At 50.5% G+C, this 22,066-nt stretch overlaps 1 protein-coding gene across 1 annotated transcript in view; it reads right to left on the bottom strand.

Moving 5' to 3' along the window:
- The window catches only part of SYT6 (synaptotagmin 6), a 36,472-nt gene extending 19,856 nt beyond the window's left edge, over positions 1 to 16,616 (bottom strand). Inside the window, exon 1 of the mRNA XM_058039920.1 lies at positions 16,273 to 16,616. Within this exon, the coding sequence (XP_057895903.1) occupies positions 16,273 to 16,426 (154 nt within the window). The 5' untranslated portion in view covers positions 16,427 to 16,616. The remainder of the gene's footprint in view (positions 1 to 16,272) is intronic.
- Positions 16,617 to 22,066: the final 5,450 nt, after the last annotated feature.

Below are 22,066 nucleotides of genomic sequence, written 5' to 3'. Positions count from 1 at the left end.
CACTTCACTATCCTTTGAGTTAAATCTTGGAATTGTGCCCAGGAAACTCAGTGTCAAACATTCATAAGAAAACTCAAGAATCTGGACTTTGCAAATACCTCTGTGTTGGTACAAAGGAAATCATTGCAATGCAGAATCTCTCACTGCTGGGAATTGCTGCGTGACAGGGAAGATTTTTTAAAGATATTTCCACCCATTCCAAGGAGTTTTATAGGCTGCATGTCTCTGCCAGCACACCGGGCTCATTAATGGGAACCATCAGAAATAATCAATTATCCTTTCAGAAAACCTGTTGCCAGCTTGAGAAAGATCCTGGCTCCTGTCACTCCTTGCAGGGCTGGCATTCATAATGCATCTGACAGGATTCACAGATACTTTTATGCATGACCTCCTACTCCTTCCTCTGACAGCTGACACCGAGCACGAGTGGAAGGGATCAGGATTTTACAGACAGTTTTTAAGCATCTGCCTGCTTAGAATATTGGGTCGTTTGAAGATGACACTGAATTCTTCAAGACTTTTTTGTGACTTATTGAACTTAAATATCAATTGGACAGAGTTGACCTTCATTGAGTTAATGAGCTTTCTCTGATGAATTTGAAAATACCTGTTACTTTCTCAAAAATACCTGGTATTGAAAATGCTATGCTTTAAATGTCCTTTAACTTACAAGAAACTGTAAAAACATAATTCTTCACCTAACAGAAAACGCTCTGGGGCCAGAGGCTGCTTTGGTTTTCCTGGAATAAGTGGAGGTAAGGCCAGTTCCCCCAAAAGGACACCTGAGCACAGGGGAAGAACGAGCTCCTTGGTTGATATTATCCCCCTTTTTTCAAGGTTTGGATCCAAGATTTGGGGAAGAGAGGGAAAATGTGCCTGCATCCAGCAGTGAGGAAGGGCTCTGTCTAATGCAGGAACAGCTCAGATCCCAACTGCTCACAAGGGAGACTCACATCATCATTCTGAGCAATGTCCCACCTGGGGAAAAACGCGACAAGAAATATGGTTTTGTTCTGTTTCCCTCTTAAAAATTCACAGTTATTTGCCACTTTGTTATCAGGTAAGGGCTGTGGTACAAGCGCAGAGCAGCTCCAGCCATTCCTCACCCCAGTCCTGTGGAACTCAGTGCTGCTCCCTCATCCTCACCCAGTTCCCATGGGAGACATGGGAGAAACTGGAAAATTGGCATTATTACAGCTTGTAATTGAAAAGATAAAGCTTAAAAGAAGGAGGTTACAAACACAAATTAACATGGCTGTTTTCCAGCCTGGCTCCCTCTGGGAGCAAGCGCTGCTTCCCCGAGGAACCTTCGGCTGGAAAATGCTTTTGGCTGCAGGGCAGCAGTGACAGAGCTCCCTCAGAGCAATGAGGAGCAGGGAAGGGATGGACATGGACACTGACAGGATTCACCCCTGGAAGCGCTCAAAGCCAGGCCAAGACTTTGAGCAACGTGGTCTGGCACGAGGTGTCCCTACCCATGGCAGGGATTAGGGGCCAGATGATCTTTAAGGTTCATTCCAACCCCTCAATGTTCCATGATTCTGTGATTCTGTGATCTACCTGCTTGAGCTGATATGTTTAGGATAAGCCATTGAGCTTATATATTTATTATATACATATTTTATATCCCACTAGTTACCACCACCACAGAAAAGTTCTGCAGCTGACAGCAATGGGGACACCAAGAGCACAAACAAGACTGGCTTCCCTCAATGTCACCCAAAACTGACCCCATTTCTCCTTTGACTTGATCTCTTGTTTTTACTGGTTTTGTAACATCCAAACCCCTTGCTACTGAACCACACCAAAAAGCTCAAACCTGCAACATTTCCAAGGTCACTACTTCTTACTGCCTTTAAATCAAACACAAACGGCCCAGGGCAGGACAAAGAATCAATGGTTTACAGTTTAAAACTGTGATGCTAAAAGCAAACTGAGGAAAGGGCAAACACTCCTTGGTTAATCCAACCCTTCCCACCATGGATCACAGAGCAGCTCCTCAGCAGAACCCCCGTTTTGTTTCCCTCTGGATGGGAGCTAATGAAGAGATATGGTCCAACAGCCTTTCAGCTTGATGTCCCTGCTCACCTCCTAATGCCTAAACTGAGTTACCAAAGGGGATAATTAGCAAAAGTCCAACCCAAAAGCGATTAATAATATGACAAAGTCATGATTAGAGCAGTCTATTAACTGCAAGACAATAGTGGTCTAATTGTGGCAACATTGACTTTTACTGCTGTGAAGTAGCTTGTGCTGTCATTAAAGAGATTCATGGATAACTCCGAGTTTAATGTGCAGAGTTATATTTAATATCCCAAGATGTAATTTAGCTTTCCTTCCACCCACTCCCCACAGAGAAAACACAACATGTTTGATGGCTCTCTCAGCACTCCAGCAGCCATTACTCATTCCAGCTACCTGTTGCATTTAAACAAAGTTGCAATGGCACAAGTGGAAGTTGGAGAGGCTGGAAATTCTCTGTGAGGTGCAGTGTGGGACCGGGGTGATGCCACCAGCCCCCAGGACTTGGCTATCCCCTTCCTCTCTTGTCACCTGTGAGGGCACAGATATTTCCTCAGGCTCTGGACCCTCTCACCAAGGCAGTGGGGACATTGACCTGACCTTCTGCCACCTTCTGCCAGACACAGCCACCAGCCTGACCCTGCCAAGAGCCCAGGGACATCTTCCTTGTCACAGGTTGTTCCTCCTAAGCTCTCTGGTGGTTCATGGAAAATCTGGGCATCAGGGAGAGTTTGGGATCACTTCAGCTGTAAGAGCAGCTCCTGGCTGTTCTGAGCTGCAGCCTGGGGCATGGAACATCCTCCCACAGCCAATGCCCCTGGAAGAGCAGCTCCAGGAGGTGGCAGAGCCCAGAGCAGGGTGATGGTGATCACCTCACTCTCACTGGCTGGATTACTGCCTCCCCACACAGCAAACATCACTCACAGCAGCCCAGCAGATACTTGCAGGCTTCTCTGTCCATTTTCTGCTCGTTTTTTCTCTTGCAGGAGTGTTTGTGAGGATATATTGTTCTGTTTCTGCAGGGCTTTGCAGGGAGCACGCTCTCAAGTGATGGATTGGTACAAGAGGTGCTGCTGGAGGAGAGCAGCAGCTCTGGGGCTACAAGAGACCACGTGAGGCTCCCACCAACTGCTGATCTCATTTTCTCTCGATTGAGGAGCATCAGAAATGTAAGCCTGATTAGCTGAGGGCTGGAAATTGGGCACGGGGGGCTGTGGTGGGTCTCAGAGGTGAGGGCAGGGGGGAGCACTGGGCAGCAGCTGCAGAGGAGGAGGAAGGGTTCCATTAAACCCCAGCCACTGAGATGTTTATTTAGCAAAGCTGCTCAGCTTTGGAGGAAGGAACGGGGACTGGATGGAACAGAAATCAAATATTAGAACCTCACAGCAGCACCACAAGAGGGAATGTCCCCTTTGGGGACAGAGCACGGAGCAAACCCTGAGGGGCAGCAGCAAGCAGAGCCCTTTGCAACAGGGATTCTGGAAAGGCAGCTGGCTGCCTGATAAATCCTGGGATGCTGCACTGGGGAAGAGGTGAGCTGCAGTGCAGCAGTCCTCAGCCAGCTCCTCATCCCCCTCCAAGCCTGCCATGGCCTCAGGAATGGTGGCAGAGCCAATGGTACAGATCAGACTGTCCCTGTCACCCCCACAGCAGCAGGCTCTGTGTCCCCAGAGCTCACAGGGGGAGCACAGGGCAGGGCAGTGACAGGGAAGCACTGCAAGCCCACTCAGATTGTCCCTCTTTGCTGGGGTTGTGTCCAGTGTTTCAGTCCCCTACTGATGGCTTTGTTGCCACATTTCAGGCCCCCTCGCCGCCATTTGGCCGCCATTTGAAACTTCATCAAGTTCTTGATTTGCTGGTGGTGTTCTCCAGGCAGGCAGGCAGGCAAGCAGGAGCTACAGGAATATGCCCTGAAATATTCCTGAGCTAGACGAGTCATTAGGAGCTGTCACTTCAAAGTCTGGCTGCCGTCAATTGGCTCTTCACAGGCAGCCTGGCAGCAGGAGCTGCTGCTCCAGCAGCAGAGCTGGGTCCTGGAGAGGGGGAAATATTCCATCAGCCTCTCAGCAGATGTTAAAGGGCCAGGTCAGGACACAATTCTGCGTGGGGCAGAGCTCCTGCTGCCCCTCAGATGTTGTCTCATGCTGTGGGAGGTGGGGAGGGCTGCACACTGAGCCCGTGGATCACTGTGGGTCCCAGGGTCACTAACAGGGCCCCTGGATCACTGTGGGTCCCAGGGTCACTAACATGGCTTTTTAGGCCCTCACAGCTTCTGCTGGCAGCAGCAGGAGCAGGTGGCAGCTGTGGAGACCCTGCTCAGAGCAGCCAGAGCTGTCACACCCCACTCAGAGCAGGCAAAGCTGCTCAGGCTCCCTCAGGGCCCAGGGCCAAGCTGAGGGCAGTGCAGCACCCCAGAGTCTGGGAGAGGGAAAGGAAATCACAGCAGTGCTTGGCACTGTGACCCATCCAGAACAAAGCACAGAATCACAGAATTACAGAATTACAGAATTACAGAATTTCAGAATTACAGAATTACAGAATTAAGAATATCCTGAGCTGCAAGGGAACCATAGACATCATCCAGTCCAACTCCTGCCCTGCACAGACACTCCAAATCCCACCCTGGGCATCTCTGGAGTGCTGTTCAAACTCTCCTGGAGCTCTGGCAGCCTCAGGGCTGTGCCCATTCCCTGGGCAGCCTGGGCAGTGCCCAGCACCCTCTGGGGAAGAACCTTTCCCTGATTTCCACCCCTGGCACAGCTCCAGCCCTTCCCTCAGGTCATGTCCCTGCTCACAAACCAGGTTGTTTTATTCTCTTGGTAGTTAAAGTATGAAACCACAGATTGTTCCTCCCATTTGGCACAACGGTATGAAACAACCAGGGAGACCTTGACAGACCCTCCCAGCACAATCCCAGCACCACAGGACAGGTTTCTCCAGGTGAAGGCAGCCAGTCCCAGCTGCTCTGGACATGGCCAAGCCTTGTTTTGCTTTTCCATGCCAGCCACAAGTAATTCCACAGAAGACAGCACAGGGAATGGGATTGAAAACAAGTTCTCACAGTTTGCTGAGCACTTGGTCACTCAGCTCATCACACAAAGCTCAGTGGCAAAGGCTTCTCTCAAAGCAGAGGGCTGGGAATGCTCAGGAGGGGGATGTTCTGAGAGGAGACATTCATAAAATCATGGAATCATGGAATGGTTTGGGTTGGAAGGCACTTTAAAGCTCATCTCCTTCCCCCTCCTGCCATGGGCAGGGACACCTTCCACCTTCCATGTTGCTCCAAGCCCCATCCAGCCAGAGTCTCCCTGGCAGCTAAAATGAGATTTTTCCTGTTGCTGTGCTTCCCCAGTGCTTGGACACTGAGTCCTGCACTATCAGCTCCCACCAGCTTCCTCCTGCCAGCACAGGCTCTCCAGGAACCCTGAGAGAGAGAGAACCTCCTCATCTCCTGCACACACCCAGCCATGAAATGGATCCTGGAAAGGTCAGGACAGGAATGCTCCAAGTGGCTGTGCCAAAGTTTCAGTCAGACAGCAAGAAAACTTCTTAAAAATTAATTTGCTGCTACCACAGGGTTCCTGCCATGCAAGAGCTTATCAGAATGCAAACTATAAGCTTCAAAGGGGAGGATGAATCATAAGCTATTTTGAGAGTAATTATATAAGACTATAAAACTCAAACCATCTCATTATTGCACGTTGAGGACGGAGACAACCCTTCATATGGAGACCTCGCAGGGATCCAAGGGTTTCCAGTGGCTGATCCATGGCCAGGAGCAAAGAGCAGCCTCATCCCTCCCAGCCAGGCAGAACTTGCTTCACTGAGCAAGGCCAGGGCTTTCCTCAGCATTGGCTGTGATTCTTGTGGGGATTTGATTCTGCAGCTGGGAAATGAGCTGGAACAGGAGGCAACTTCATCCAAAGTGTTTTACTTCAACTGATGCATAATTTAGAATATCCTGAGTTGGAAGGGACCCACAAGGATCATTCAGTCCATCTCCTGCCCTGCAGAGACACCCTAAAATCCCATCCTGGGCATCCCTGGAGTGATGGCCAAACTCTCCTGGAGCGCTGGCAGCCTCAGGGCTGTGCCCATTCCCTTCACCCTCTGGGGGAGAACTTTTCCTGAAATCCAACCTAAACTCCCTGGAACAGCTCCACCCTTCCCTTGGGTGCTGTCAGTGGTCACAGAGAGCAGAGATTTCTCTGAAAATTCTCTGTCCTGGATAGCAGCTCCCAGCTCGTTAGTGCAAATACTTGCAAATTCCCCAATTTTATAAACTCCAAGTTATAATGAAGGAGAAAATGCTCAAACCATAAATCTGCACATGGAATAAAGTTCTATTCCAGCATCCCCAGCTACAGCCTGAGGCTTTCCCATGTCAGCCTGGAGCCTGGGGCACCTCAGGCTGGTTGAGGATGAGCTCTTGGGACATCCCTGAGCTGTCACCTGCACTGTGCAAGCAGAAAAGAGAGTTGTTTTTATCCTTGTCTACATATCCAGGCTGCAGCTGAAGCTCCTGCTGTGTGTTATAGATACATATTACAATATTGGCTTTTTTGCAAATATTAGAATGGATTTTATATGTGTGATGTTAAAGTAACTTTGTTATAAAGATGTAGTTTTTATTTCTGTTGTTAATTAAGCTTAGTGGAATAGCTGAGGTAAGTGTGCTTGTGTTAAAATGACTCTTGGATGGGATAACACCCAATGCACACAGGATGAGGACACATGTACAGATCTGTCAACTATGTCTGAAGGCAGTGAGGACCAAGGCCCAAAAACTGGAGGTGATAAGAATGGACTAAAACCACAACCAAAAAAATACACATGCTCTGAAAAGGCAGAACCAAAGAAGAGATATGCTGAACAATTCTTGGAGCATGTAAATTAGTTTGGGGAAAAGTTTACTATGCATAAGAGTCTATGAATATGCAACAGGCTGATGTAAGAGTAAAGGTATTTAAGGGGTGTCCTCAAAGATAACGGGGTGCCAACCCTAATAACCTTTGCTCTATGGTCCTCATCTCCCATTGTCCTTTATCAAACTTTTTACATTTTCACAGGAGAGTGAGGGTGTTTTTCATGTGTGTCTTGGCCCAGAGGAGGCAGCACAGAGATGTGAGTGATGCCAGTGCTGTCCCCATCCCCTCTGCACCCCATCCCTGGTTGGGGACTGTCACACCTCATGGGCTGATTAAAGGAGTGCATTAAACAGAGAAAAGACACTGTCCCACCCTTTGTCCCCTGGTGCTCTTCAGTTCATGGTTTGGTCCTTCCTTCACCAGGGAACAGACAGCAAATGCTCTCAGACATGGAGTGGGAGTTTAAAAAACAGAGGGAAATCTGAACGGAATAATTCAGAGGGACACATCAAAGGTGATTTTCAAATGCAGAGTCAACTGTGAGGACTTCATGTCCCTATGTGAATATGTAACAAAACAAAAGAAAAAAACATCAACACTTACAAATCACAGAATCCCTAAGGCTGGAAAATGCCTCTAAGATCATTGAGTCCAACCAAATGGAAGTGCAGAATACACCAAAGAAAGAGATGTGAGGTCAGATGAGAGTTTATTGGCCTGGAGCTTGTGCTTTTCCCACTGAAACAGAATGGACAAAGAGTTAATTGCCCTAAAAAAAGGCAAAAACCCTGAATAGCTGACGAGCACTGCGTGGCTCTCCGGGCAGGAGGAGCCTCCAGCATGGCAGAGGCTATGAAACCCCAGAGAAGCTGCATGTCTGCAGGGCTGCAGCTCCAAACCTGAGTATCCAACAGCCCAGATTCCCTCCTAGGCCCTGACTCTGCCCATGGACAGCCCTCGGCCCATCCTCATCCTCAGCTTCATCTCCCCAGATGGACCTGGAGACAAAACTCCCCTCTCCCACCATCACGAGCCACAAACCCCACTGGTGACTGTGGTGCTGAGAGACACCAGGGACAAGAACTGACCCCCAGAGAAGTGGCTGGGCTGGAGGAGACCCCTCACAGGCTCCTGAGGACAAAAAATGTTGGTTTTCAGCCATTATTGACCGATTTGGGCTTTCCCTCCAGGCTGCAGATTTGTCACTGAAACTTCTGCTGGCATGTGCAACCCAAAGGGGAACTTTGTGCTGTCAGAAACGCAGCGTTTCTGTTATCAAAAGTGACAAAAAAAGAGGAAAAAAAACTTTTCCAAGCCGAAGGAAACATTCCCTGGTGATTTATGTCACTTTGTGACTTAATCAGCTGCTCTCTAGAGCATTATAAATGTGATAGGAAGAGTTGTCATTGCTTTCTGCCTAACTGATGACAAGCTAATGAACTATTATAAGCCACAGTGAATGCAATTATGGCACAAGGCTGTGTGCTAATCCCATGACATTTTATCACAATATGCTGTAGCAACATCTGTAAACAACCCAGTGGTGCTGAACACACACAGTGGCCAGGGCTGGGGTTAAATCCCTGCTGAGCATCCTCATCCCCTGGGCTGTGACCCTGTGTGCCAGGGCAGCCTGGCAGAGGCTGCTCAGCACAGGGAAAGCCTCTGATCCAGAGCTGGAGCTGAGCAGAGCCAGGCAGAGAGGAAACCACGGGAATCCAGACACTTCTGGGATGCAGAAATCCAACTGCGCTTCAGGATGCAAAACGGAACGAGTGAAAGCTTTTCACTCTCTCTCCCTCTCCCTTGAGCAACCAAAAAACCCTAGAACTTGAAATTTCCTTTTAGAAAACTTGATCAAAGCTGTGTCTGCTGTGAGACACCAGGCTCAGTCAGCAGTGCCTCTGTGCCCAGACTCTCCACCCTGGAGCTGCCACCTCGCTGCCCCTCACTGCCTGCAGTGGGATCCAATTTTGGGGAAAAGCTTCCCCTGGTCTCCCTCTCAGACCCCATTTTGGCTCAAAACCCCACTAAAACCAGGCTGCCTTGAAAAGATCTCAGAGTAAAGCTTGGCAGGCAGCAGAACTGGGATCTCTCCTCATCCCAGTGCTGGAAGTCTCTCACATTGGGATCCAGGCTCCACAAGAGGACACAGTCTGGGGACCCCAAAATCCATGACCAGGGTGGGCAGAAGACCCCAAGCATGGGACAAGGCATCCTCAGAGCTTTCCTGAGTGCTCCCTGCCCAGGATACAGAGCCCCCCCAGCACCAGAGGCTCCTTGAGCTCTTGAGACATTCTGGATGCATTTATTGCCTGGACCTGCCCCATGGGACACCCAGAACTGGAGGTGCAGGATTCTTCCAGAACTGCCCAGGTGCTGCACAGGCTGGGTGATGCCCACCCAGCCTGGTGCCCTGGAGCTGCCAACGGGAGCCACCTAAACCCAAGACAGCCCCACAAACCCACAGCAGTCCCTCTTCCTCTGTGCCTCTAAACCAGCAGAGTATGGGCAGAGCAGCACTGGCACACCCAGAGCTGGGCTCAGATGGAGCAGCCAGGAAGGACTGACCTGCCTGGAGCCCCCACAGGGTACAGGGACCCTGCACTGAAGTGCAGAGGTTTGGAACAGAGCATTTCTTTGTTCAAGCTGCCCTGAGTGAGGAGGGCTCTGCTCCTGCCATTAACAGCTGCTGCTTCCATTAGCTTGGAGCAAAGACAGGGATCTTGAACCCCTCCAATGTGCTGCAGTGAGCAGGCTGGGCTGCCTGATCCTACTCATTGATTAAATGGATTCTGAGATGTCCTTTTCCAACAGCTCCAACCACTCCATCCCCTGCAGCTCACAATTCTTTCAGCACAAGCATTTTGACCAGAGCTCAGATTCAGAGCTGGGATCAAACAACTCCAAGTAAACGCTCACCAGCCTCCAGGAGATGAAGTGCTGCATCTGGAGAGAGAAACTGAGGAGTGAATGACACAACTGTATTCATTTCTTTGCAGCAGCTACAAACGCACAGAAAAATCAGATTATTACAACACCAGGGGCTAGAATTCCTGGGCAATCATTGCTCCAAATGGTCCAGGGCAGTGTGCCTCAAGGATGGTTTGGAGAGGGTTGGTGTGAAGGGAGCTCCTGGCATGCTGCCTTCAGGCTTCGCTGCACAGTTTGCTGTGATGTTGCCAAACATGAACCTGCTACAGCACAACAAACTGAACTAAACACAGAGACACCCTCAGTCAGCAGCTGCGGCTCCGCCGCGCGCAGGGCTCCCTGCAGGAGAACTTTCTTCTTTCCCCCAGGCAGGGAAAATGTACATTTAATAGCCAATCACTCCAAAAATCTCCTCCCTGACCCTCCAGGATGCCATTTTGCAAGGTACAAATATAATTAAAGACAATACACGGCACAGGGGCTTAATTGCATCTCTCCCCAACAACTGCCAGGGCGATTGCTCTGTCAGGGAGTCCGCTGGATGGAAACACTCCCAGACAAGATCCCTGATTTTCCACCACGCAGATGGGAAGGGGAAATATAGATTGTTGTCTTTGAAAGAGAAACAGCAAATATTAAAGGTAGAAAAAGCTGCCTAACCAAGATGAGATGGAAACTGGGGGTCCTGAGAAGGAATATTTGATTGTAGCTGGAAATGTGAGCAGGGAGAAGAAACAGTGATGAAAAACAAGGGTAGCTGAGGCTATAGTTAAATAAAACAATTGAATCAGACACCAGCCCCGTTCTGGGTCTGGTTTATCCCTGCACAATGAACACACACATGGGAGAGGATCTGGCTGCCAGGAGCACACACAGCGAGTGCAGCAACTCCAGCACAGCCAGGATGCCAAGCAACAAACACCTGCAAACCCCGAAACACCAAACACCTTCCCGGAGTCATCCCAAAAAACCGCGGGGAAGCTCGGGCTGTGCCCTGGTTTGAACCAGCTCAAAGCACACGAGAATTCTGAGAGCAGGGGGAAAATGTTTCAACAGCAAAGGCGTTTAGCTGAAATTATTTTCATTGAAATTATGAAAACATGCTTTATATCATGATAAGAAAAAAGCAAAGAATGATTAAAGTAAGTTGAGAAATGTGGACTCACCAGAGCGGCGGCAGCTCCTCAGCGCGGTCCCTGCTCGCGCATCAATTAGCGGCGGCAGCGATCCCGCTGCTGTTTCTATGGAGTTGGGGATGCTGAGCCCTGACTATGCATGAGGCTGCTGCAGCTGCATGGGAGCAGCTCCGGGTCCGCACGCATCACAAACAGCAGCAGCCTCCCTGCTCTGCCTCGGGAATGAAGCAAGAAGCAGCAATTAGGCGGCTGCAAAGCTGCGCCTATGCAGAGAGGGGCTCGCGGAACACGCACACTGCACTCAGCTCCAGAGGGGCTTTTTTATTTGCCAGGACCATCACAGAGCATAGCCAGAGGCAGCTGGAGAGCCACGGATCCGCACACAATACACGAGCAGAGACACATGTCTGGAGACAGGCGATTTAATCTGCTTTTTCCTCGATTTACTCGGCCGGTTTCAACCTTATTTCAACACAGTTTTACAAAGCTTCCTCTGGCAGCAAGGTTTGAATCTGATACCTCCAAGATCCCAGCCTGGTTTAGTTGGGCTAAAGAGGAAATTTGCTGCACGTAGCTCTGGCTGGCTCTTTCCTGGGAGGAAAGGCAAGATCCATTTTGCAAGTGCATTACTCTGTGATAAAAAAGATATTTGCCCCAAGGAGCTGCTCCTCACATGCTGGGCCTGTGGAAACTCAGGCTTCAGTGATTAATATTAGCTTTGTCTGGGTGGCTTGGAGCATGTTTGCTGTTATATTGACTTAAAATACACTTGAATGGCGATTCAGAAAAGTGTGTTATTGTGCCTAGTGAGTAAATTCAAGACATGCCCATATTTCACAGGTAGTGGCTGAAGGCATCCCATAACCATGAATGAGGGTGTCATCAGTTCTCCCATTAGTCAAGCTAATCTATCAGGGGATAGGTGTTTTTTTTCCCCCCAGAAAATACTCCAGAACCAATTTCTCAATAAAAAAAAGATCTTTCTGCACCAACGTTCCTGCCATGAAAAATCCTTTATTGCCCAGAAATTCCCCCTTTTCCCTGCCTGCAGCAAGAGCACTTCTGTGCTTGGTTTAACATTTTAATAGTCTTTGCCAAGTGCCAGGAGGGTGTTCAGCGCTGTACAAGCTGTACTGCCTGCACCAGGACCTTCAAAAAGAGCAGTTCACACAAGGGGCAAAGCAGTAAATGTGCTCTGAATTATGGGGGGTTGGACACAGGCGAGCTGACACCGTGTGCTGGGATTTTCAGGAGCTCTCTCTGACCCTGTGCCTTCCCCAGCTGTCCTGTTCCCTCCTCTCACTCCAGCATTCTCCTCCTGCAGCTGGAAAGCACAGGAGCATTTTGCTGGGGTGGATCAGTGCGTGAAGGAGGGTTTGAGGAGGGTTTGAGGAAGGGTCTCACCATGCTGAGGTGAGCAGGGTCTGCTAGGGACAACCTGAAGCCCCTCTGCACATCTGCCTCCTGCCCTGGCTCCACTGGGCAGCAAAGCTTTGTACAAATGGATCACTAAGGCAAAACCAACCCAACTTAGGTTGTTTAAAGAAAACCTCAGCACAGAAGTGCTGAAGGTAGAAATCAAACCCAGAGGCTTTCTCCTGGATGTGCTTTGATCCCAGGATCAATTCCTTCCTGTATCCAGGGCACTGTCCTTTAAATCAACATCACCAGATGCTGGCTCCAGTCCAGAATCATGGAATCTCAGACTGGTTTGGGTGGGAAGGAGCTTGAAGATCATCCAGTGCCACCCCTGCCATGGCAGGGGCACCTTGCACTGTCCCAGGGTGCTCCAAGCCCCATCCAGCCTGGCCTTGGGCACTGCCAGGGATCCAGGGGCAGCCACAGCTGCTCTGTGCAGTGCCAGGGCCTTGCCACCCTTCTCAGAGAGGAATTCTTTCCCAATATCCCATCAAAACCCACTCTCTTCAGTAACTCTCATCAGCCCTGCAGGATCATTTCAGAAGGAGTCAAACTCCCCCTTTCCCCCACAGGATCTCCTGATGGCAGCCTCTGTCCCAGGCAGGCTCTGTGAACCAGGGGGAGCAGGACCCAGCTCAGGGGGGCTCAGAGCAGCCTGTGGGGAACCACAGAACCTCCTGAGCTGGGAGAGACCCAGCAGAACCACTGAAACCCAGCTCCTGGGCCTGCAGAGCACCCTGTGTGGAACAACAGAACCTCCTGAGCTGGGAGAGACCCAGCAGAACCACTGAAACCCAGCTCCTGGGCCTGCACAGCACCCTGTGGGGAACCACAGAACCCCCTGAGCTGGGAGGGACCCAGCAGAACCCCGTTCCTGGGCCTGCACAGCACCCTGTGTCCCAAAGAAGCTGCTGCAGCTCCACTCCCATGGGCAGAGAGGATGGGAAGAGGGGACACATCAGTGTCCCCACAGCCCTGTGGGGTCCTGACTCCCCTGCCCCACAGCCACCACAAACCCTCTCAGCTACACCCAAGAGCTCTCCCTGCCCCTCCAGGGCACAGAAGGGATGAGCCCATCCTCTCAAGGGCCATCACCTGTGGTAAATGCTGTCCCCACAGCCCGGGTGACACTGGCAGCCGAGGCCTGGCAGGGAAGAGAGCGATCAGATGGAGGCAGCTCCGGGGGAGGACGGGAGACAGGCACAACAAAGGGATGCTGCAGCTCGCTCCATCTCGGGCCAGCCAGGAGCTCAGCTCTATTCCTGGCACTGCCACGGGCCCAACTGCAGGGAGAGCTCCCCCTCACAGCCCCCTGACAGCAGCACCAAAACCTTCCCCAGCCAAACTCCTCATTTTTCTGACAGGTTTGGCTGCGGGCGAGGCAGCAGCCTGCAATCCTCCCTCCTCTGTTGGGTGTGCACAGAGAAATGCTGCAGCTCGGCTGCTCTTGTTGGCTGTGAGGAGGAGATTCAGCTGTTACATAACCAGGGAGTAGAGGTGCATCCACTCCATCCACAGCAGCCTTTTCAGCCACTCAGTCCAGAATGGTTGATAAAAAAAAATTAAATCACCGCACAAAAACTTACTCTTACATAAACTCTACAGGAATATTTTTATATTCACAGGTTTTTTCCACTCTTGGGCACAGCTCATGAAGGCTGATGATGCCTGGCTCCACACATTCCCTGAGGATACTGCTCCCCATCCACACATGAAACAGCAGAAAAGACCAAGCTGCCCCTGTGCTGAGCTGTGCAGGAGCAGCCTGGCTCCAGCTTTGGCAGTGCTTCCTTCTACCTGAACTCCAGCAGGATGTTCCACAAGCCAAACTGATCCAGCCAGCAGTTAATAGATTTATCCAGGAGGCAACAAACTGCCTGAGAAGCCAGAGACTCCACGTGAAGATGACAAATAAGGCCAGTTTGACTCCAGCAAATTTGGTGTTTGGCTGCTGGGGCTGTGCTGCCTGCATGGGGACACTCCAGCAGGAGCCAGGGCTCCTCTGCCCTGCTCCTGACACAGCATCTGCCTGGTGCCATCTGCTCACCTCCACACAGCCCCACCTTCCCCTGCCTGCCTTTGTGAGCACAGGTTTGCTGGGTCTGAACTCGGGACCGCAGCCAGCCCAGAGCAAATCTGCTCCACGTGAGACTTGAGGATAAAATGGACAAGGCATCAATGCAGATAATTAGATAAACATCCAGACACTGATGGGGAAGGCATGGTACCTCTGTGACTGTGTTAGTAAACACTTGATGCAAATAGATTTTTCCCCCCTTGCTGGAGCAGCTTTACAGCCAGTAACAGAGAAATATTGGTGCATGTCAGGCCCAAACTGTGTCCTCTGTGCTGTCTAGACATAAAAATGGGCCCAGTCGTGCAGAGCAGAGACAACAGCCCCGGCTGCTCGTGCAGCCAGCCCAGCACAGCTCGCCTGGGGCACAGGGCTGAGCACAGCTCAGAGCACACAGACATCCCCCTGCCAAAGGCAGATGATGATGATGATGTGATCCTGACATGAACACGAGGTCCTGGACAGGCTGCACAAACAAATGCAGATCTGTCATATCAGGGTGGACAGAACAAGAGCAGCGCGGAGTATTTCTGCTGCAGAGTCAGGAAAATGTTAATTCTGGCGCAAGGTAAAGAATTCCAAATGGATGCAATAAGTTTGCAAGCTGTTTGCTCTGTTTGCAATGGCTGCACGGACACAACCAGCCATGGTAAAAGGCCTCCAGAACAGGCAGGTATAAAACAAACTCATTTAAAGAGGAGAATTAAGTTACAGGCAAAGTGGGCTGTGGAAGAAGGGTGTTTGCCTGGAGCTATCAGCAAAGCTGTGCTGGAAGCACCACTGCAAACCAAGGACTGGCAGAACCCTGGTGCCCTGTGCCCTGGGGGTGCCAGCTGCACCCCAGCACGAGATCCTGGCAGAGAGGGGCAGGAGAGAGGGAGGAAAGGTGACACAGAAAGCCTGGGACAGGGATTGATGGGCAGCTGTGCTGCACAGTGTGCTCAGCAGAGGAGGAGAGTTTGCGAAAACTCATGGTGTAAAAAACACTGTGAAATCTATTTGATTTACAGATCATTGACTACAGGAACCTCAGAAGAAGGCCTCCATGAAAATGTTGGAATATGCAAACAACTTTGAGCAGGTTACCAATACTTCTAAAAGCTACAAGATTTTGGGTTCTCCTTCTCAGCAAATGAGCCTGGGTTCCAACTGCCCCTGCCAATGTCTTCTGAAGTGACAGCAGGAGATCTCTGGGGTGAGCAGCTGTGAGAGCAGGTGTAGGGAAAATTCCCCACTTTGCAAACAGAGCTGCCCCTTTGCTCCTGGAGCAGAATTCCTGCTCCTGACTCATCCCTGGCACACCAGAGTCCCTCCCTGGCTCTACAGCCTGACCAGGAGCAACTCAGGCAATTCTCAGGGAAGGTAGAACACACACATGAGAGTATACCAAGATCCATTACTGATGAACAGAAATCCATGCAATCCATGGGATTCCCTCCATTTCTCAAACACCAATCAGTTCCTGCCATCTCAGTGGCTTCAGTAGGTTCTTTACTGCTTTCTGTTGGTTTGGTTTTGTTTCATACAGGACAGGAGTGTGTTTTTGAAAAAGGAACTTTCACAGGAACTTTATCTTGGCAACTTTATCCCAGCTGTCCCCCCATGCTACCATCCCGTTCCACATCAACAGGTGAGGCAGGACTTGACCCAAAACTTCACCATGGAACATGTGGAAAGGGAGGGAACCCTCCCAGAGGGGTTCCAGGACCAATCCCTGGGTCCAACACGGGGCTCCCAAGCATTTTCCTCCCCTGTAGGGGATGGATGTCCCTCCTGCCTTCCACGAGCACCCTCCAGCAGACGGGAGCAGGGGCCGTACCTGGCTCGGAGATAATCAGGCTCTGGTCAGAAGGCAGCAGGAGGAACTCCCTGCAGGTGTCCAGGTCCAAGCTGGGCAGGCTTTTCTTCTGGCACAGCTCGGTGAGGATGCTGATGGCCCTGCGACAGCGGCCATCCTCCCTGGGAGCGCTCATCGCCCCGTCCGCATCCTCCGCTCCCTCTGCTCTCTAGGAAACCCTCAGCAGGAGCACAGGCTGGGCTCGGGGCTCAGCACAGGAGCAGCTTCACTCCACTTCCATCCTCTGCCGGGGCAGCACCTGCTGGGACACGCGGAGCTGCCCCAGGGCCGCTGCTCGGAGCTGGAGCCCGCAGCCCCCGGCGCTCCCGGTGCCTCATCGCCTCTGAGATCACAGCTCTGTTTACTGCCAAGGCTGCTCCAGACAAAGAACCTCCTACCAAACTCAGTTTCGTGCCCTCCACACGAGAGACGCATTAAAGCTGCAGCCCTGATAATTCCTTTTAACCCTTTCGCTGCTGCCCTCTCTCCAGGTGAGGAGTTTGGCGTCCCAACCCAGGATTTTGCAAATAAAAATGAGTGGTGGAACCTCCTGGCTGAGGACAGCACATCACCAAAGTGCTCCCACAAACACTGCACAAACTACTCACAACTGCCAAAGGCAGCAGAAGAAAAGCCGCAGCTTTTATTGATTTGTTTGTGCTGTCCTAACACACCAGGCTGCAGGTGGCAATAGAGATTGAGAACGCCATTCTAGTTCATAATTAGATTTTTTTTTTCCTTTTTACTTTCTGCAGTATTTTTTTATTCCTGTTGCAATTTAGCAGGCAGGTCATGCCACACGACAGAGCATATATTTGACAGGCAATTGTGGAGCAGGCAATTAAAATTATGTACAGCAGGATGACTTCTTGCAGCTTGTACAAACCTAATGAGCATTGTGGAGAGCCAGGGCTGAGGCTGCACGGGTCCCTCAGCCCCACAGCACAGCAGGGCATGCTCAGATGGTGTTTGTGTTTTTGTTAATGACCTGCTGGAGCACTGGGAGCTGTCACAGCAGAGTGTCCCAGGGGTGACAGCAGCGCCCAGGGCGGCACAGAACCAGCTCCACATCCCATTCCCAGGCTGGACAATTCCTCCAGCTCTTGGGCTGGTGTGACACAGAGGGTGTGGGTGGCACTTGAGGAGCACAAAGGCATTGCCCAACACCCCTGGAAAGCTGCATGAGGGCCCTTCTGGCCTCCCTGGTCCCTCCAAGGTTTTTTGGACACGTCACCAGCACATCCCCGCTGTCCCCACGTGGCACCTGTGTCTGGCAGAGCCAAGCTCTGCTTCTCCCAAAAACTTCTGTTGCCAGGACAACGTGAGTGAAACCTTTTATTAACCCAGTAACCGGTCACAAAGAGAGACTTTTAATTAGACACCAGCCTGGCCAGTGCTCCATGAGCTGCTGCTGTGGACAGGCTGAGGCAGAACAGCACCCTGAGAACTCCTCCTGAAGGTGTTTGTCACCTCTCACCTGTCACCTGCAGCCCCAGAGATCTGTGTTTACTGGGGAGGGGTTCAGACACTGGGAGCTAAACCAGAAACTTCCCAGAGATGAAGCTCAGGTAGAGTTTGCTTTACATTTATATGACAAACTCCCTAAAGCCACTCACCCATTAATTTTTTTAAGAAAACTGAGGCTCAAATGATGTCTCAAACCTGGGATTTGGGTCCATACAACATCTGCTTGGCTGGGGAGGGAACAGCTCCTCTTCTCTGCTCCTCCTTTCACTGCCTGCCCTGGGGCATTTGTGTCCCAGAGCCCCAAAACCAAAGGATTTGTACCCAAGGGGATGCAATGAGCCCCAGGCATCACGTCATGTCTCCAGCACAGCAACAGTTTCTGCTGGAGCCACCAACACTGGCACCAAGAAAGGAGTTCCTGGAATATATCAGTCAAGTCTTGCATTTGAAATTTGAATTTATCTTGAAGGGATTTCAACAGACAAAAAAAAACACCGCAGCTAAACTCTTTGAAAAAGGTTAATGCCCAATTGAGAGCTTGTAACACAGAAATCAATAATAAAATTCAATTATTTGGGGGGAAAAAAGGGTAATTTTATTACAAAGGTAATACCAAGAACTTTTACTTTTAAATTTAAAGTCACCTTGGGTCAAATATTCACCTTGATTTACATATCAGAGGATTCCAGGCTCGCTGGATAGCAATAACAGAAGATCCTGCATCCATACTCTCAACAAATATTCCTTCAGAACAAAAACCAGACTTTTTTACACCTTGTACCTTTGAATTAATGTTACACACGCTCTTTATTGTCCAGCACAAAAGGCTGGGAAAGAGCCTGGTGGCAGCTGAAAATCCAAACTCTGTTTTTCCCAAGTAGGAGCTCTGGTTCCCAATACTCCTCTCCCTCATCCACACACATCCAGCAGCTGTGGCACAGATTTTCCTTTCATGTCCTGATGAGAAACTCCCACTTTGCCCCACAGAGCAGCCCTGGAGAAGTCAGATCCCATCCCCAGACCCTGCAGCTCCCTCCACCCCTCAGGGCTGGCCAGAAATTCCTTTTTCCAGCTGCCTCAGACTGAGCTGGCACTTGGAGACCAAACTGTCCCCCAAGCTGTGTTTCCACCTCCCAGTGTGAGAAGGAGAGACAATTCCCCAAATCCCAGGGAGCTGGCAGAGCTGATTCTCTGCAGGGGCTCAGTGGTGTTGTCTCATCCACATCCCCCCTGGCATTTTGGGTTTCCTGTGTCTGGCAGAGCTTTCCCTGCAGCTGCCTGCCCTTGGCAGGAAGGGAAGTGTGGATGCCTCTCCCTCACAGGGCAGAATTTATCTCCCCCCTGCTCCTGTCCTGGTGTCGCACTTGGAGAGGCAGAGCCAGCAGTTAGACACAGCAGCAGCTACCCCAGAAGGGCTGGGAGTGGAGTAAACTTTGGGAGAAAGTGGCTCAACAGACTCGACAAAGAAATGAGTTACAGGCAACACAGCAGCTCTTGAATTACCTCTGAAACAACCCCTGAGGACAGGAGCACAAAATGAATGAAAACTGCAAGGAAAGATGGAAAACTGCAGCTTGTGGCAGCTCGAGGCTGCTCAGTGAGCAAGGCAGGGAGTGGGAAAATTCCTAAAATCTGAGAGGCACGAAAGAGCATCATTTTCCCTGCAGAAAAGCAGAAGCCAGGCACCAGAGACAGCATTGCACAAGCATTTGAGGAACTGGGAGGTTTCATAGCACACTGCAATTGGATTAATGAGGGTGCTGTGCTCCAGACATATCCACTGGAGGGGATTTATTTCAGGGCTGGAAAACCTGGGCTAGGGGGAGGAGTCCCTGCCCATGGCAGGGGCTGGAAGGGGATGAGCTCTGAGATCCAACCCAAACCATTCCATGATTCCATGAATGTGCCATTAAGTTGGAATCCCAGATATATTTCTCCAGCTGAGACAGAACATGCTGTTCATTTAATCCACATTAGGATCTATTTGAAGCTGATATTTTTATTTCTTAATAATAACCAAGTCTGGAGAGGGAGCAGCAGCATTTATTTGTGCCAGCTCTATCTAATAGCATGGCATTGTTTACTTTCCCAGTTAATATAATAATTGGAAACAGCTCACAAAGGATCCAGAGCTTCTTGCCAGGAAAAATGACGTGGATCTGGATCCTTTGGCAACGGCGCCGAGTCATCTGTGGATAAACACAACATTTGGGATTGCTGTGCCCCTCCACACACTGCTCCGGGGTGCTGGAGGTGTGTGAACAGAGAGAAACCCCAAATCTTCACCTCATTCCTGCCTGCACAGAGGAGGAGAGCGCCTTATCCTATGGAGATAGTGAGGGAGATTTAGTTGAAGTCCAATACAATTAGTTTAAAAAACAATTACTTTGTGCTAAGTATCAAATCTGCAGCACAGAGGAACAGCAGAAATATAAAGGAAATATAAAGGAAATATAAAGGAAATATAAAGGAAATATAAAGGAAATATAAAGGAAATATAAAGGAAATATAAAGGTTCCCTCCTTGTGTGTTCTGAGTCTCTCCTGGCTGTTCATTCCCTGTGGAAATTTGGGGGTTGGGAAGAGTTATTTCATTATAGACACTCCTTGAATATCCAGGAAGGAAGGGAGAAAGGGAGGGAAAGAGGGAAGGGGAAAAGGGAGGGAAAGAGGGAAGGAAAGAGGGAGGGAGGAAAAGAGGAAGGAAAAGAGGAAGATAAAGAGGGAGGGGAAAATGGAGGGGGGAAAAGAGGGAGGAGAAAAGGGAGGAAAAGAGGAAGAAAAAGAGGGAGGGAAGGAGGAAGAAAAAGAGGAAGGGGGAAGGAAGGAAGGAAGGAAGGAAGGAAGGAAGGAAGGAAGGAAGGAAGGAAGGAAGGAAGGAAGGAAGGAAGGAAGGAAGGAAGGAAGGAAGGAAGGAAGGAAGGAAGGAAGGAAGGAAGGAAGGAAGGAAGGAAGGAAGGAAGGAAGGAAGGAAGGAAGGAAGGAAGGAAGGAAGGAAGGAAGGAAGGAAGGAAGGAAGGAAGGAAGGAAGGAAGGAAGGAAGGAAGGAAGGAAGGAAGGAAGGAAGGAAGGAAGGAAGGAAGGAAGGAAGGAAGGAAGGAAGGAAGGAAAAGGATCATGCTGAATTTGTAGTCTAAAATGAAAATCCCTGGACTGCAGCACGAGCACTCTCCGAGATGAGTTGTTTAAAGATAAATAACACATTTCCCTCCTGGGCACAGCCTGGGAGGAAACTGCTCAGCCCAAAGGCCACCGTGGCAGGGGGTGGCAGTCCCTGCTGCCAGCTCCTGTCCTGCAGTGCCAGCGAGGCATTCTGGGCAGGGCTGGCTTCATTGCATTCAGGGCAAGGAAATGTGGCTCTGTGTCCTGAAAAGCTCTGATTCCAAGAGGCATCTTGGAATATGCTGTGTTGTACACAAAGCTGCAGCCAGGGCCTGGGGGATTTGGAGCTGTGTGCATCCAGGCAGGAAGAGTTCCAGAGGCAGGACTACCACCAAAAGCTCTTTCCTGGTGGTGAGGCTTCTGAAATACATTTTATTGACCTGGAATCTTTGCATATCCTCAAGGTTAAGAGTCAGAGCCTGACTTGGCAGGGCTGGAGCTCTAAAAAGCCATTTCTGCTCCAGCAGCATCAGATGGCTGATGGTATCAGCTGAGCTGGGCTCAGGAGGCAGAGGATGAGCTGTGCTCAAAACCATTGTCCAGAGAGCTCAGGGAGCTCTGACCTTCCACAGCTGCCTTTAACAGCCTCAATAAAATGAATGAAGTGAAAGGCTGGCCTGGCTGAAGTACCAGGGAGCCAGGGAAGGGCTGGAGCTGTGCCAGGGCAGGTTTAGGTTGGAAATCAGGGAAAGGTTCTTCCCCCAGAGGGTGCTGGCACTGCCCAGGCTCCCCAGGGAATGGGCACAGCCCTGAGGCTGCCAGAGCTCCAGGAGTGTTTGAACAGCACTCCCAGGGAAGTCCAGGGTGAGGTTTTGGGGTGTCTGTGCAGGGCCAGGAGCTGGGCTGGATGGTCCTGGTGTGTCCTTCCAGCTCAGGGTGCTCCATGGTTCCCTGGCTTGGCAGCCTGGTGCCACTCAGGGCTGTCAGCCTCTGTCAGCCTGGCAAGCCAGGCTGATTTAGGACATAAATTTTAGGAAGATTATGACAGCAAATCCCTGGAATGAGCATTAGGCTGGGATTAGACCCTTTTCAGTTCCTCTCCCTGACCCGAACAGTTAATTCTACCTCTCCCAGGTCAGAGTGGCTGCTGTTGGTCCAGGGCTGGCCTTTGCCTAAATGTTAATGATCAATATTAACACGTCCTTTCT

Source organism: Melospiza georgiana, chromosome 23 (assembly GCF_028018845.1).
Source record: "Melospiza georgiana isolate bMelGeo1 chromosome 23, bMelGeo1.pri, whole genome shotgun sequence".
Lineage (NCBI taxonomy): Eukaryota > Metazoa > Chordata > Aves > Passeriformes > Passerellidae > Melospiza > Melospiza georgiana.
Note: the sequence above shows the minus strand (reverse complement) of the source record. Positions and strands in the feature narration are given on the sequence as shown.